This window comes from Malaclemys terrapin, chromosome 7, assembly GCF_027887155.1.
Source record: "Malaclemys terrapin pileata isolate rMalTer1 chromosome 7, rMalTer1.hap1, whole genome shotgun sequence".
NCBI lineage: Eukaryota > Metazoa > Chordata > Testudines > Emydidae > Malaclemys > Malaclemys terrapin.
In genome coordinates this window covers 31,509,266-31,524,689 of record NC_071511.1, presented here as the reverse complement: position 1 = coordinate 31,524,689, position 15,424 = coordinate 31,509,266, and the positions used below count along the sequence as shown (strand labels likewise).

The 15,424-nt window shown below is 46.7% G+C and overlaps 1 protein-coding gene across 2 annotated transcripts; it reads right to left on the bottom strand.

The window, feature by feature from the left end:
- Positions 1 to 19: 19 nt before the first annotated feature.
- LOC128840808 (solute carrier family 22 member 6-B-like) lies at positions 20 to 14,410 on the bottom strand. Of its 2 annotated transcripts, none has more exons than XM_054035241.1 (10): positions 14,009 to 14,410; positions 12,608 to 12,711; positions 11,163 to 11,317; positions 8,885 to 9,053; positions 6,451 to 6,571; positions 5,703 to 5,818; positions 4,434 to 4,648; positions 3,493 to 3,601; positions 2,073 to 2,276; positions 20 to 198 (listed from the first exon to the last, which is right to left on the bottom strand). In XM_054035241.1, exons 1-10 carry the CDS (start codon positions 14,408 to 14,410, stop codon positions 123 to 125), a joined length of 1,671 nt encoding a protein of 556 aa, XP_053891216.1. In that variant the 3' UTR covers positions 20 to 122. The 2 variants fall into 2 exon arrangements, with proteins under 2 accessions (XP_053891216.1, XP_053891215.1); XM_054035240.1 differs by having other exon boundaries at positions 101 to 263.
- Between the last annotated feature and the right edge of the window lie 1,014 nt (positions 14,411 to 15,424).

Sequence of the window (15,424 nt, the reverse complement as noted above, 5' to 3'; positions counted from 1 at the left end):
TGCCAAGAGATTCCGATAAGTGCCCAATCGGATTTTCAGAAGTGCTCAGGTAGATGAGGCACTTAACTCTTATGGGAGTGGCTAAGTCACTGGTGAAAATGGAACTTAGGCTTCTAAGGCAGTTAGGCACTTTTGAAAATTGTACCCAAAGACCTTACAACAGTTGCTTGTTTTTCTTTCCTTAACTGGCTCCCTTGGCTGGGTCTGGCATGGTGGGTTTCAGAAGGATCTTCATTTGTTGTTCATCTCTCAGATGCCTGGGTCTCGATGAAAAAGAATATCAGTAAATATTAACATTTATATAAGCATCAAGAGATGTACTTGGCATAAAACATGCTTGGAGCTAATGGGGCCAGATCCCACCTGGTGTAAATCAGCCATAGCTACACTGCAGTCAATGGGATCAGATTATCTATCTATCTATCTATCCAAATGATTGGAGGATAGCTAATGTGATGCCAATTTTTAAAAAGGGCTCCAGAGGTGACCCTGGCAACTACAGGCTGATGAGCCTAACTTCAGTTCTGGGCAAATTGGTTGAAACTGTCAGATACATAGATGAACATAATTTGTTGGGAAATAGTCAACATGGTTTTTGTAAAGGGAAATCATGCCTCACCAATCTACTAGAATTCGTTGAGGGGTCAACAAGCATGTGGACAAAGGAGATCCAGTGGATATAGTGTTTTTAGATTTTCAGAAGCCATTGACAAGATCCCTCACCACAGGCTATTAAGCAAAATAAGTCCTGGGATAAGAGGGAAGGTTGTCTCATGGATTGGTAACTGGTTAAAAGATAGGAAACAAAGGGAGGAATAAATGGTCAGTTTTCAGAAGGGAGAGAGGTAAATAGTGGGGTCCCCCAGGGGTCTGTTCTAGGATCAGTCCTATTTAACATATTCATAAACAATCTGGAAAAAGGGGTAAACAGTGAGGGGGCAAAATTTGCAGATGATACAAAACTACTCAAGATAGTTAAATCCCAGGCAGACTGTGAAGAGCTACAAAAGGATCTCACAAAACTGGGTAACTGGGCATCAAAATGGCACATGAAATTTAATGTAGATAAATGCAAAGTAATGCACATTGTAAAACATAATCCTAACTGTACATATACAAAGATAGGGTCTAAATTAGTTGTTACCACTCAAGAAAATGAGCGTGGAGTCATTGTGGATAGTTCTCTGAAATCATCCAGTCAATGTGCAGTGGCATTCAAAAAAGCAAACAGAATGTTGGGAATCATCAAGAAAGGGATAGATAATAAGACAGAAAATATCATATTGCCTCTGTAAGAATCAATGGTATGCCCACACCTTGAATACTGCATTCAGATGTGGTCGCCCCATCTCAAAAAAGATATATTGGAATTGGAAAAAGTTCAGAAAAGGGCAACAAAAATGATGAGGGGTATAGAATGGCTTCCGTATGAGGAAAGATTAATAAGACTGGGACTTTTCAGCTTGGAAAAGAGGCGACTAAGGGGGGATATGATAGAGGTCTATAAAAGCATGAGTGGTATAGAGAAAATAAATAAGGAATTATTTACTCCTCATAATACAAGAACAAGGGGCCACCAAATGAAATTAATAGGTAGCAGGTTTAAAACAAACACAAGAAAGTATTTTTTCACACAATGCACTGTCAACCTCTGGAACTTCTTGCCAGAGGGTGTTGTGAAGGCCAATACTATAGCAGGGTTCAAAAGGGAGCTAGATAGATTCATGGAAGATAGGTCTATCAATGGCTATTAGACAGGATGGGCAAGAATGGTGTCCCTAGCCTGTGTTTGCCAGAAGCTGGGATTGGGTGACACGGCATGGATCACTTGATAACCTGTCTGTTCATTCCCTTTGGGGCACCTGCCATTGGCCACTGTCAGAGGACAGGATACTGGGCTTGATGGACCTTTGGTCTGACCCGGTATGGCCGTTCTTCTCTATCTATCTAATCATGCATATCATTTCTTGTTTGTGCTCTCGCTCTCTCTCAGTGGACCAATGTCTATATCACAAAACTCCCATAAGGTGTGTCATGGCTACTGTTCTTGCCGCCCTATAGATTCTACTAACCGTGTCTCCACCTCCTCTATGGTCTCAGGCAATGGCACGTTGAGCGTCTTGGGCAGGAAGGTCGCTGCAATGCCAGAGATGATTGGGGCAGCACCATAAATGATCAGTGGCAGGAAGGGAATGTATTCCTCCAACATCTTCACCAATGGGGCAATGATGCTGCTCAGACGCGCCATGGTGTTGCTCAAACCCAAGCCGGTCTGCCTGTGAATTTGAAATCATAACAAACAGAGCTATTAGCATAAGCCACAGTGATGAGAAAAATCTGGGCTAAGGAGCTCACAGGCAATAAGCCAAGCAGTACCTCTCAGCAGGCCCTGTGGACTATTAGAGTAACTAAGGAATCAGGACACTTGGGTTCTTTTCCTTTCTCAGCCACTGACCCACTGCGTAACCTTGGGCAAATCACTTCCTCTCTCCATTCATCTTTTTCTCCTCACACCCTCAGTCTGTCTTGTCTATTATGATTGTGAAGAGCAGAGACTGCTGTCACTATGTATCTGGGCAGCACCTGACACAATGGGGCCCTAATCTCAATTTGGGTCTGTGCAGTGCCTTCTACAGTGGGAGCACTGATCTCACTCGGGATCTGTGGAGTGCCTGGTACAATGGGGACCTGATCTCAGTCAGGGTCTGTGCAGCAGTTGGCACCATGGGGCTCTGGTGTGGTCTCTAGGTGCTAACTTAACAAATGGGATCTTTCCCGGGGGTAGGTTACCCCACAAGTGCAGGGTTTCTTGCAGCTGGGATTGGGCTAGCTAGATCTTTGATCTGATGTGGCAATTCCTAGTTCCTAGAAGGGCAATTTTGGGTGGCTAGACTGAGACGTCTCAGAGGGCCCTCACTTTTCAGATGGCACATCCTCAGCCATTGCAGAGAATCAGGCCCAGTTGCGGTGTCCTAACATGAGCATCCCCTGAGGTGCCCAAAATCACTAGTAGAGCTGGTCGGGAAGTTGTTTTCCTGTCCCATGATACATTTTGAGATTTCAAACATTTTTCCCATTCTGACTCAGGACGAACTATTGAAATTTCAAAAATTTTTGTGAATTCAACAGTATAAAAAAAATCTTGGTTTAGGTCCCTCAATCATTTCAACTCAATTTTGACCATTATAAATTTGTACCAAAAAGGGTTGTTTTTTAATACAGATTCCAAAACACAAAGTTGTTACCAACCAGAAAAAACTGAAATTTTCATTTTCGAAATGTAATTTCCAACCTCCCCCCCATTTTTTCTAATTAACACTTTCCCGTGAAAAGCTTGGGCTTTGATTAAATAGCTGTTTCCATCAGAAAAATACGTTTTGATGAAAAATTCCCAACCAACTCTAATCACTAGTCACTTGGCTCTGGTCTTTTGCTGTTCCACGGGGCTGCATGTGAAGTTTGAGCTGCACCCTCTGAGTTTTTTCTACATACCTAATCACTGTGGGGCACAGCTCACTCGTGTAGAGGTAGACACAGTTAAAGGAGGCAGCAAGACAGCCTTTTCCAACGACAGCCAGAACGGTGCGCAGGGTCTTCAGATCTTGGGAGAAGCACAAAATGGAGGAGGGGTAAGCAAGTGGAAAAAGGCTGAAATGCTCAAGAAGGGTCAGGAGTCAGTGGGATGTATCCCCAGCCCCTGGTGCTGATGGGGCCAGATCCCCAGCTGGTATAAATTAGTATAGCTGCACTGGAATCAATGGGGCCAAATCCCCAGCTGCTCCATTGAAGCCAAAAGGGGCAAGAAATCAATGGAGCTGGGCTAATTGACACCAGCTGAGGATTTGTGCCTCGGTTTGCCATCTAGAAATAAGAGTGATAGTCCTTTCTGTGTTGTGTCTATTTAGATTGTGAGCTCTTTGGGGCAGGGCCTGTGTCTCCCTTTAGGTCTGTGCAGTACTCGGCACAATGGGACCCTGATGTCATCTGGGGTCCTTGCAGGACCTCACCCAATGATCAAATACTAATAACCATCTACCCAGCTTTGTTTGTGAAACTGGGTCTGTCACCCCTCCCAGACAGCAGCTCATCCACTTTGCAACCATCTTGCAAGAGGCCAGCCTGGATCAGGCTGAATATGTCTCTCAGGTTGCTTCATGGGGAAGTGCCATGGGCAACTGGTGTCGTAAACACGTGTCAGCTGCTTCAATCCCTGGCAGAAGCAGGTGGTTCTGTACCCTGCAGTATCTCAACCACAGAAAACAGCTGTGACATATCCGTGGGCTTGAGCCCCATTAGCCCTTATGGATCAGCTCTCCTGGCTCTTCTCCCTCCCCTGCAGCTGACCATATCAGCCAGGCTTTGGACCTTTGGTAGGACAAAGGCTTGAACACTTCCGGATCGAACCCTGAAAATCCAGGACACCAAGTAACCACCTTGTGGGACAAAGATGTTGGCTAGGATAGAGAGTCCAGCCAGGATGAGGGTCAAGGCCTGTGTGAACCGGCGCCCGATGAAGCCGATTGTGAGGACTGAGATGAACTTTGCTGGGAAATCAACAGCACCGGAGACCAGCTGGATCAGGAAGATATTGACACCGAAATTCTGCAGGTCCATGGCCAACCCATAATAGGCAAAGCTGGTGGAGAACCTGGGATGAAGCAGACAGGTATTGATGCATAGAGAGTCCTTATCATTGAGTTTATTTGTTACAAGTGTGTTCCCTTTCAGCAATAGGCCCTGCAAATGTGGGTAGACTGCACTGGTGGGTAGACTGCACTGTGTTCTGTTCATGGCTGTGAGATGGGATTAGGGTCTAGTGAGTTAGACTGGGGAGCAGCTGGGAGGCAGAACTCCTGAGTTCTATTTCCAGCTTTGGAAGAAGTGGGGTCTAGTGGTTAGAGCAAGAGGGGACTTTGCTCTGTTGTTAACTCTCAGAGGAATGGGGGCCAATAGCTGGAACAGGACACACTAGGCACCAAGGATTCCTGGGTTCTTTTCCCAGCTCTGCACATGGAATGTGTCCTAGTACTAGGAATAGGTGACTATAGGAGCCAGGACTCCTGGGTCCTATTCCTGCTTCTGGGTAGAAATACCTCCTGATGGTTTTCTCTACATGCTGTCTCCCAGGTGGGATTTACCGAAGTCTAGCTATAACATATGAATTGTGATCTAGTGGGATATTCAATCAAGGTGAAATTGATTGAATGGGAGGTCAGTAGAGCTGAGCAAAATTTTTCATCTACAACTTTTTTCAGCACAAAGTGCAGACTCGATGACATCAAAATGCTTAAGGAATTCATATCCCCTTAGCTAAATTGTTTCAGATAAAAAAAAAAAGCCCCACAAAACAAAAACAAAACAAAACAAAATCTAAATGTTTTCAGTTTTGGTTCAAAATGAATGTTTGTCTCAAACATTTCTTTAATTTCATTTTAAAAAAATCTTAAAATATTTAAAATCAAAACAAAATGTTTCACTTGATTTTTTTTTCAACTTTTTGATTAGTCAAAAATTAAGAAAAAATGGTTTTCTGTTCAACGCAAAATGATTTATTGTACTGATTTTTTGGAATTGCCTGCGGGTCAGAAAATCCATTCTTTGCCCCATTCCTCAGCAAATAGTCGTGCCTGGTTTACTTGCTGCAGGCTGCTTTATGTCATAGTCTCAGCTTCCTCTTTGTGCAAGCACAAGAGCCGACTCACCATACAAAGCAGAGGCAGAAGGAGATCCGGCATACGACAGGGGTCCGCACCAGGTCGATGAAGGTATAGCTGCTCTTTGCAGAGGCTATTTCTTTCTGCATGTTGGATCTCAAGACCTGGGGAGAGAAGAGAATTCTGGGTAATGGCATGGGGCCTCCATGGTGGGAAAGGCTTGGAAACAGAGCAGGGGAATGGGAGGGAATGAGATTCTGGATCATCCAGTGGTGCCAAAATTCCAGCTTCAGAGAAGGCCTCAGTCTAGACAAAACAATGTGTATGTGTAGGAAGGGATGAATCGATGGATAGAGAGAAGGGTATGCATGGGGATGGATGGATAGTTGGATGGATAGAAGCATTTGTATGGGGATAGATGGATAGAGAGGTGTCTGTGGGGATGAAAGATAGATGGAGATGAATAGAGAGATCATGTATGTGTATGAGTATTTATTTATAATAGATGGATACATAGATGGCTGGATAAGTGGTTATGTATGTACGACTATAGGTAGAGAGATTGATAGAACATACCTTGTACGTATGGGAATCCCATTGTACGAGAAAGAAGTCAGACCATGGTTAGAATTCCATTGCTCAGGGAACACTAAAGCCAGTTGCGCCACTGGTGTACATGTGCAGAGTCCCCATGACATGAGTGCAACCACACTGATTTATATCTGCTTGTCTCGCGTGCCTATATCGGCCGCTGGAGTTGGTGGGAGCTCTCAGCCTCTCTGAGGTCCAGTCTTACCTCTGTGTTAAGTTTGTCTCCTTCCTTCTTCCGGTTTATCCTGGCCACTCTCTGGAGCTGCTTCACTGCCTCGTCAGGTCTGCCGGCTATTACCAGCCAGCGGGCAGACTCCACTAACCACCTGGGAAGCAGAAGATATGAAAACACACCTGCACGGAACACGCGCTTTGCTCTTGTTGAACTGCGATCAGCCCCACTGGAGCACGGTGCTGTTCTTCCACACTAGGGGCAGTGCCCAAAGCCAGTGCAGGGCACAAGCAGTGACAGAGGCAGCAGGGAGCATGTTGTGGAACAGCCTTAGTGGAACCTGCATTCTCTGGTCTATCTCCTCCCCCTGCTACCTGCAGCCTCCTGGTGACAGCCAAGTGTTACTGCAACCTGAAGCTCCATTCCCGCCAGGAGACTGCCCAGTGGCAGCAGGTGGTACTGCACCTTGCCATGCATCAGGAAGGAAGGATGGTGATAGCCGAGACCTGGCTTCAATTCCCTGCTCCCCTGCAGACTTCTTGTGTGACTGTTGCAAGTCACTTAATTTGTCTCTGTGTCTGAATCCCCTCATCTGTACAATAGGGTAATAGCACTGCTCTCCCTCAGAAGGGTGTTGTGGTTACAGCTGGTCGGCACTTTTCAGCTGAAATATTTTTCCATTTAAAAATGCGGGTTTGTTCAAACTGAAACTGTTTGCAGGGAGAGGTCGGTTTCAATGAACCTCTTGATTTAAAAAAAAAAAAGAATATTTCAAAATTTGTCCTTTGTCAAAATAAAGTTTCAACAATTTTGTTTCAAAATTTTTGATCATTTATACTAAAAAAAGGGTAAAAAATAAACAAGCTCCAGATCAAAAAGAAAAATTTCAAAATTATCAAAAGGAAACATTTCAACTGACCCAACCGGAATATTTTTTCAGATGATCAATTCACAAAAGTTTTCCTGGTTTTGACTTTTGGCCAGATTCAGGATGGGAAAACTTTTCAAAGTCTCAAAGACTCTCATGTTTGTTGCCAGCCAGCTCTAGCTGTGAGGATAAATATATTAAACACTGTGATGTTCCTAGATACTATGGTGATGGGTGCCAGATAAATACCCATGATAGGTCAGTTCCTCATATTACCCAGCAGTGACATTATGGGTGGAGTTAGAGCCCTCTTTGCTTTCACTGGAAATTTTTCACAATATTTTAAATTTTCTTCAACAGAACAAAAGTTTTCATTTTGTTTCCATTTTGGAAGGGTTTTTTTATTTTTTTTATTTCCTCTCTTTTATTTCTTTTGCTTTCATGTTTTCACTGGAAAATGCGGGAAAGTGGGGAAAAAATGGCTCCCAAAACATTGAAATGAAAATTTTTGTTGTGTCAAAAAATTAACAAACTTAGAAAGAAATGGTTATTTTTCAGGAAACACGCCCCTCCCCCCCAAACCCTGAAAACTAAAATAAAATGTTTGCTTTCGTTGCAAATTTTTGAAGGAATTTTTTTTGGGGGGGGGGGAGGGGAAGCCATTTTTCATGGAAAACAAATTTAAGACATCAAATCTTTAATTCTCTCTATTCATACGTTATCCTCTTAGTCTTGCCATTTCCCTGGTTTGCTGAAACAATTCTAGGTATGAAACTCCACAGCTTTCATAGTTCTTTGTTCAGTATTTTACCGTAATGCCCTGAAGACCCAGTCATGGGGCAAAACCCCATTATCCCAGGCACTGAACAAAAAGACAGTCGCTGCCCCATACAGCTTATAATCTAAGGACAAGACAAGCAACATAAGGTTGATACAGACAGGAGAGCACAAGGAAACAGTGAGACAATATTGGTTAGCATGATAGGCAGTGGTCTCTGCACACGAGCAGGCTAACCTTCGTCAGGTTTTTTTATAAGCCACACAGCAAGGGAGAGTTAGAAGAAGGACAATGAGGTACATTTGCTGATGTTTACAGGGGAACTCCTCCCAGGTATGAGGGGCAGCATGATAGATTGCACAAAGGTGCTTGTTTGAAAATTTAGCAAGCGGGCAACAGAGGCAGGCATCCTGGGCCAATCGGAGTTGGGAGTCGGCATTGTGCTAGTGAATGACAGATGGGATAGGTATGGCACAGTAGGGCGTGAACGGCTTTGAAAGTGAAGATGAGTAGTTTATGTATGATGTGATGAAGAACGGGGAGCCAGTGGAGGGCTGCAAAGAGAGAGGTGACATGGACAAAGTGATGAGACAGGGAAATGATCTTTGCAGGAGTGTTTTGAATGGATGTAAGTGGAGCAAGATTGCATTTGCCAAGGCCGGAGAAGGGGATGTTGCAGTAATCGAGACGCAAGATTATGAGAACCAGGATAAGAGATTTGTTTATTCTACTTGCTTAAAGTTTGTCTCATTCCTGCATCCAGTGAGAAAAGCAGGGTGGAAGGGGAATGCATCAGAAAGGATAAGGGTGAGCTAACCTACCAGGAGTAGATGAAGCAGATGAAATAGGGCAAAGACACCACAAGCTGCAGCCAGCGCCAATTGGGGATGGCGTAAGCCACCCCAGCCAGAATGAACTGCCCGATTGTGTAGCAGTATCCATACATGGTGACCACAATGGCCGGTGTGCGGGTGGGTGTCCATTCTACAGCTGGGGAGAGACACACACAAAGGGAAAATAATCTCTCTGTTCTTGGGCTGATGACCTCCAGTGGTGAGAAAAAGCACGAGCGGAGGCAGCAGGAACATGTAGAAACAGCCTTCCCCTGGCTCTTTGAGGCTGAGATGAAATAGCTCCCCAGAACCTGCATTCCCCGATCCATGCCTCCTTCCCCTGCCAGTTGCATCCCACCTAGTGGTAGTAGATGGTACTGCACCCTGCTGGAGGCGCTCCATTCCTCCTCCCCATGGCAGCAGCCAGTACTGCGCCCTGCAGCAACTCCACCCCCTGATGGCAGCAAGCAGTACTGTACCCTGCAGGGTTGCAGCAGCTCGAACACCCCATAATGGCACACTTATGCACCCTGAAGTACATCAGCCACAATACACAGCAGTTATGTAATTGAATAAGCTGAGTCCCATTAGCCTCTGATACCCAACTGCTCCTGGGTCCTTCAGTTCCTAGAGGACCTGTATACATTGAATAGTGCAAGAGACATTCTAGTAATGAGGAGGGCATTGACGGGCTGACGCACATGGCCTGTGCCTGTTCTGTAAAAGATGTATTGTGGAATCTCTGTTCTGTTGTGAATCATCGTCATCTGATGATGGCACTCCACTCTTAATAGCTTCCCTTCCATTCTTGGGGACTGTAGGGGTTTGGCCGGGGCTCGTCCCCCTCTGGGGCGGCTGGGAGCCAGGCCGCCTCACTACAGGGACCTGCATGCTATTGGAAGCTGCCGTGTTTTGTGGCTCTCAGGCAGGGACTGAGCAGACAAATAGGTTTAGGAAACCCACGTCCTGGCACCGAAGGACCTGGGAGAGGGGGAGACTGCCACCCGCATGTTGGGTGGCAGGAGGGACGCAGGCCCACCCACTCCACTGCGTCTCAGTCCGGGGCCCTAGCAGCGGCAGAAGACCCATTGCTGCGACAATGGGGATCCTGACCGCAACCAACTGACATTGGCTCTGGGTGTGCTGCAGCCAGACTAGGGTTGGCTGGCCCCAGGCTACCTCCTACCTCCCCCTCTAGAGGTACCTGTGTCTGGACAGAGTTTTCCAAGGAGTCAAGCACCATGGGCTCCTCTGGGTACCCGGTGGGCGGTAGACTTGGCAGCAGTTCTGGGTAACTTGCCACAGACGAGTTTACCAGCTTCTCCGGGGTCTGGTCGGCGTCTGGCCAGTCCTCGGGTCGGCCGCAAACTGCAGGAGTCTCCCAACTGGGAGCTAGGCCACAGGTGTCTGGCTTGTCCGGTGGCCGGGCCTCTAGTGAACTCTGGGCAGTGCTTCTATATTGTGATACCAACTTTTCCCAACCTAGTGCTAAAAATTTCCCAAATCTGGTGGAAAAATTCCCAGGTAAAGCTTTTTACAGTGCTTCTATAACCTGGGAACTTTCCCAAAACTTGGGAATTTGTGAGTAAAATGTTTCAACTTGGGAAATTGGGAATTTTCATTCAAAACATTTTACTCAAAAATTCCCAGATTTTGGGAAATTTCCCAAGATATAGAAGCACTGGCTCTGGGGTTGGGCTTTTGTACTTTCTGTCCTGCACCCTGACCTCTGGGGGGGAGGCTCCGCCCACTTTGGTGTCTGGAGGGGTTCGTCCCCCTCCGGGGCGGCTGGGAACCAGGCCGCCTCACTACAGGGACCTGCATGCTATTGGAAGCTGCCCTGTTTTGGGCCATCTCCTGTGCTCTGGCACTGCAGAAGCACATGGAGGTGCGATTGTCCCAGAGAACTCAGTTCTCGTTTAGGTACCACATTTTCAGAAGAGGACACGGCCAGATTTCGAGGTGCAAAATACCTCCTAAATAACGTGCTCAAATCTTTGTCAGCTGTGGCAATCAGTGTCCCAAAGAGAGCTGCTGAGTGCTTTGGTAAATCCAGGTTGGAATGAGAACTAGGAGTTCTGGAAAAATCTAGCTCCCGATTTTTGCTGCTGAGACCTTGGACATCCCACCCATGCGGTGTGTGCTTCTGGTCTCTCTGTGCTCCCACCACAGAGTAATTTATTAGCAGCAGGAACAAGGCACCTCGATCCATCCCCAGTAACCAGCTCATCTTGTGTCTGGGATGGCAGGCGCCAGACACACTTACACAGAGAGACACTGTTCATCACAATGCCCGAGAAGGCCATTCCGGTCAGGAAACGGAAGATGCAGTAGGCAGTGAAGCTGGGCGAGAAGGCAGTGCAGGTGCTCGTGACAGCCATCTGCAAATAGCACCAGATCAAGAGAGACCTGCGGCCAAACCTGAGCCAAAAAGAACCAAGAGAACAGGTGAGGGAAACCCAGGATACTGAGGCAAGTGTGTTCAGAGTGGAAGTTAAACCTGGTGCAAGGAACTATTGGTGCCATTGACTGGCATGGCTTCCTGGCTTGAGGAAGGGGCAAAGAGGCAGGAGGCCCCAGTTCTAAAACCAACTCCGTGGCACATGACAAAAGGTTATTGATGAAAATACTTCATGTCAGCCGTGCTGTAGCTGCTAATGATGAAGCCTGCAGGGCTGGATTAAGGCAATCTAGGGCCCTGGCAGTAGGGTTATCCCCTGGCTGGTATTTGAGTGTTAGAAAAACATCCGATCTTGATTTAAAAATCTCCAGGGCTGGAGAATCCACCACAGCCCTTGGGCCGTTGTTCCAATGGCTAATTCCTTTTGCTGTTAGAAATTTGCACCTTATTTCCAGTCTGAATTTGTCTAGCTTCAATTTCCATCCACTGTCTCTTGTTAGACCTTTGTCTGCTAGATGGAAAAGCCTCTTATCAGATTGCTGCTCCCCGTGTAGGTACCTATATAGAGAGCCCCATGTTTTTTACAAATGTGAAATAATATGAAAAAAAGCAAAAAAAATCACCCTGCAGTGGCAGCTCCTGTCCTGTGAAGCTCAGGCTGGTTCCCCACTCTGAATGGGGGGGGGGGGGGGGGGTGCCTGGCAAAACCTGAGCAGCACTGCGACCCCGTGTGCCAGGCCACAACATCCTGAGTCGAGAGCCAGGCCCAGCCGCACCGCACAGGACCCCAGGAGCCGCTTCTGTGAGGTGAGTTCAGGGCAGGCTCGGGGGTGCAACACTCACCTCCCGCAGAGCCTCCCAACCCCTGGTGGCAGGACTCAGCCCCCCTCCGGGGCCTCCCAACCCCCAGGGCAAGACCCGATCCCCTACATGGTTAACATTAACAAAACAAAAATAACAAGAAATTCCCCAAAATAAAATAAACAATTATTAAAAGAATTCAAGAGGCTCCACTTACAGACTGTGATCAAGTCACCCCTTAAGCTTTGCTTTATAGATTGAGCTCCTGGATTCTCTCACTGTAAGGCACATTTTCCAAGCCTTTAATCATTATCATGGGTCTTCTCTGACCCCTCTCCAACCTACCAACATCCTTCTGGGATTGTGGACACCGGAACTGAACACAGGATTCCAGTAGCAGTCGCACCAGTGCCAAATACAGAGATACCATAACTTCTCTCCTCCTGCTCGAGATTCCTGATTCCCCCAGGAATCAGCCTTGCTCGGCTTCATAACGACGTTGCTCTCACCTGTCTGACAGACCTCCAAAGATGATGCCTCCCGCCAGGACCCCAGCCATGTAGATGGACTGAGCCATTTGCTTCAGCTGCCGGGAGTCACACACCAGGTCCCACTGTAAAGGAGAGAGAAAACGAAGCTGGGCTCCAGGAGGAAGACTGGCTTGTGGCTAAGGCCCCAGACTGGGGCTGAGATTTTCAGAGCCATTGATGGCATTTAGACAGCCAGTTCCCATAGCAATCCTTACAATTCATTTTAATTTGTTAATTACAAGTCCAAAGCTACCTACGTTTAATGGGAAATGTGATCTGCAGAGCATCACAGCCTGACTCTCTGAGCCTCAATGTCCATCATCTGTAAAACGAGGGAGGGTCATCCTGGTCTCTAGCTTTGTCCCTGTGCAGCACCCAGCACAGCTGTACCCCAATCTCAGTTGGGGTTCACAGAGCACCCAGCACAGTCTCAGTTGGGGTCTGTGCAGTGCCCAGTGCAATGGGGCCCTGATTGGAGCTGGGGTCCATGCACTATCCGCACAAGCATTCCCCAGTCTGAGCTGGGCTCTGTGCAGATTGAGTCTCCGAACTGAGCTGGGTCTCTGCAGTGCCTGGCAGAATGGGTCCTTTCGATGTTAATGTAGGATCAAATATAATGATCCCACGTGAGGCGGATGGTTTTGAATGGAGTGAGCGTTCAAGAGACTTGGACCCCTACTCCTAGCTCTGACACTGACTTACTGTGACCTTGGGCAAGTCATGCTGCCTCGCTGTGCCTCAGCTGTGAGATGGGATAGTAAGGTTTAGTCACTATTGTAAAGCCCTTTGAGATCTAGGGGAGAGCAGGGCTAGCTCTTAGCATCATTCACAGTTTATTTAATGAGGATTAGTGGATTATGTCCAGTTTAATTGAGAGGAAACTGACTGCAAAATGGACGGGGGAATTCCCACCCCAGCCAGTGCAACCACAGCTTCCTCCTACTCATACACTGAAGGAATCAAGCCTCTGTGAAGCGTAAAGGCCATGTCCTGCTTTCCTTTACACCTGTGCAATGGCAGCCACTTGAAGCCGCATGGATTGAAGTCGCCTGGGGGGCCAGAATGTAACTGAGAACAGCACGTGGCCCTGGATGAAATTCTGCACTGATTTAGGCTGAAACCAAGCCGATGTCAATAGACATGCAGGGGCTGTAGGTTGGTGCAAATTTTAAGATCAGATCTAGGAAGAGGAGGATTGATAGATAGATACTCTGACCCTCTCTGCCCATAGGACAGTGAAACTTACTTGCAAAAATCTATGAAAAGGCATGATTCTAACAAAAATATTTTCAACTCATCCACCCCAACTTCCACCACATGGTTTCAGTATCCTTTTCCCAGCCGGTTACCCGCGCTGCAGCAGGTCTTGCTCTCACGTACCTCTGTAATGATGGTGCTGGTGAAAATGCTCTTGTCATACACCCACCCATCTGCGCAGGGTTCAGTCTCCAGCTCGGTTAGGTTTGTGACTGTGGCGTTGGAGTCTAGGAGCTGCCACTGCGTGGTGACAAAGCGGTGACACTTCTCTGGCTGCTGGTTGCTGTCCATGGGGACGGAGACCCTGAGGAGGTCCTTGGCAGCGAGTTTTCCAGTGAAGTTGGTGTAAGGACTGTTGTTGATGTTGATATGGACATGGCAGTGGTGTTCAGAGGTGGCAGCAGTGAAGTTCTGCAGGAGGTTATGGCTGGCCAGCATGAAAACTGGGATAGTCAGTAAGATCACATAGATGATTTGGAAGCGACCCATCCCCCCGACGTGGTCTAAGAGCTCGGCAAAACTCATGGTGCCGGATTGGAAGATTCAGCACTAACCTTCTGGGTTAAGCAAAAATGATGGGGCTCGAATAACGGACGTTACCTGAATAGGTCGATTACTTGTAAAAATTAAATGTTGTGCGATGAAAATATGTACACAGAAAGACGTTAATTTGAATCCAGCTTGTATTCCACTTCACAACTTCAAAGACAGCCATAAAGTGCAGCACTTCTTACAAAAAGTCAGCTGTTGGCAAATAGTGTCCATGGATTCTTGAGGGTGTAGTTTCCAAAGAAGAGGCGTTGAGTTATAGTCTCCCTAAATAACTGAGTGTGCTGCTACGTTGCTTCTCCTTTGTTGCAAAAATTCCCATGCAACCATTCCTAGTTTCCTGTCAGCTGTGGGAATACTCCACACACCTTTTTTTTGAACTGTAGACGCATAAGGGAATGGTTTTGCCAAGCTTAATTCCACGTTGATCCTTGCATTTTACATCTGGAAAAACAGGTGGGGTTTATATATCGCTCGGAGGGTTATATAAGGCCTTAAACAGGTCACTTGGTTAAAATTTAACTTTGTTTTGCATGGATTAAGTCCAAAAAAGAGAGAGTCTGAAAGCAATGTGCTAGATACGGCGCTAAATCCTTCCAGTGCAGGGGTGACAAACACGCTGATCCAAGCTGCTAAACCACATTGCCTTTGGGTGAGTATATTATTCACACCACAGGACTAGAAATTACCTATAGCTAAAAAGGATCCAGATTTAGCTGAGATACCACAAGCCCACCTCTGTTCTGGGTAGAGTGATCAGACAGCAAATGTGAAAAATCGGGACGGTGGTGGGGGGTAATAGGACCCTGTATAAGAAAAATACCAAAAAATTGGGACTGTCCCTATAAATTGGGGACATCTGGTCACCATAGTCCTGAGTCGTCACTATTCTTAAAATATCACCTGGATATACCCAGCTGAGATTGGGACCCTGTTGTGCCAGGGATTGTACAACCCCATAGTGGGAGCCATCCCTGTCCCAAAGAGCTT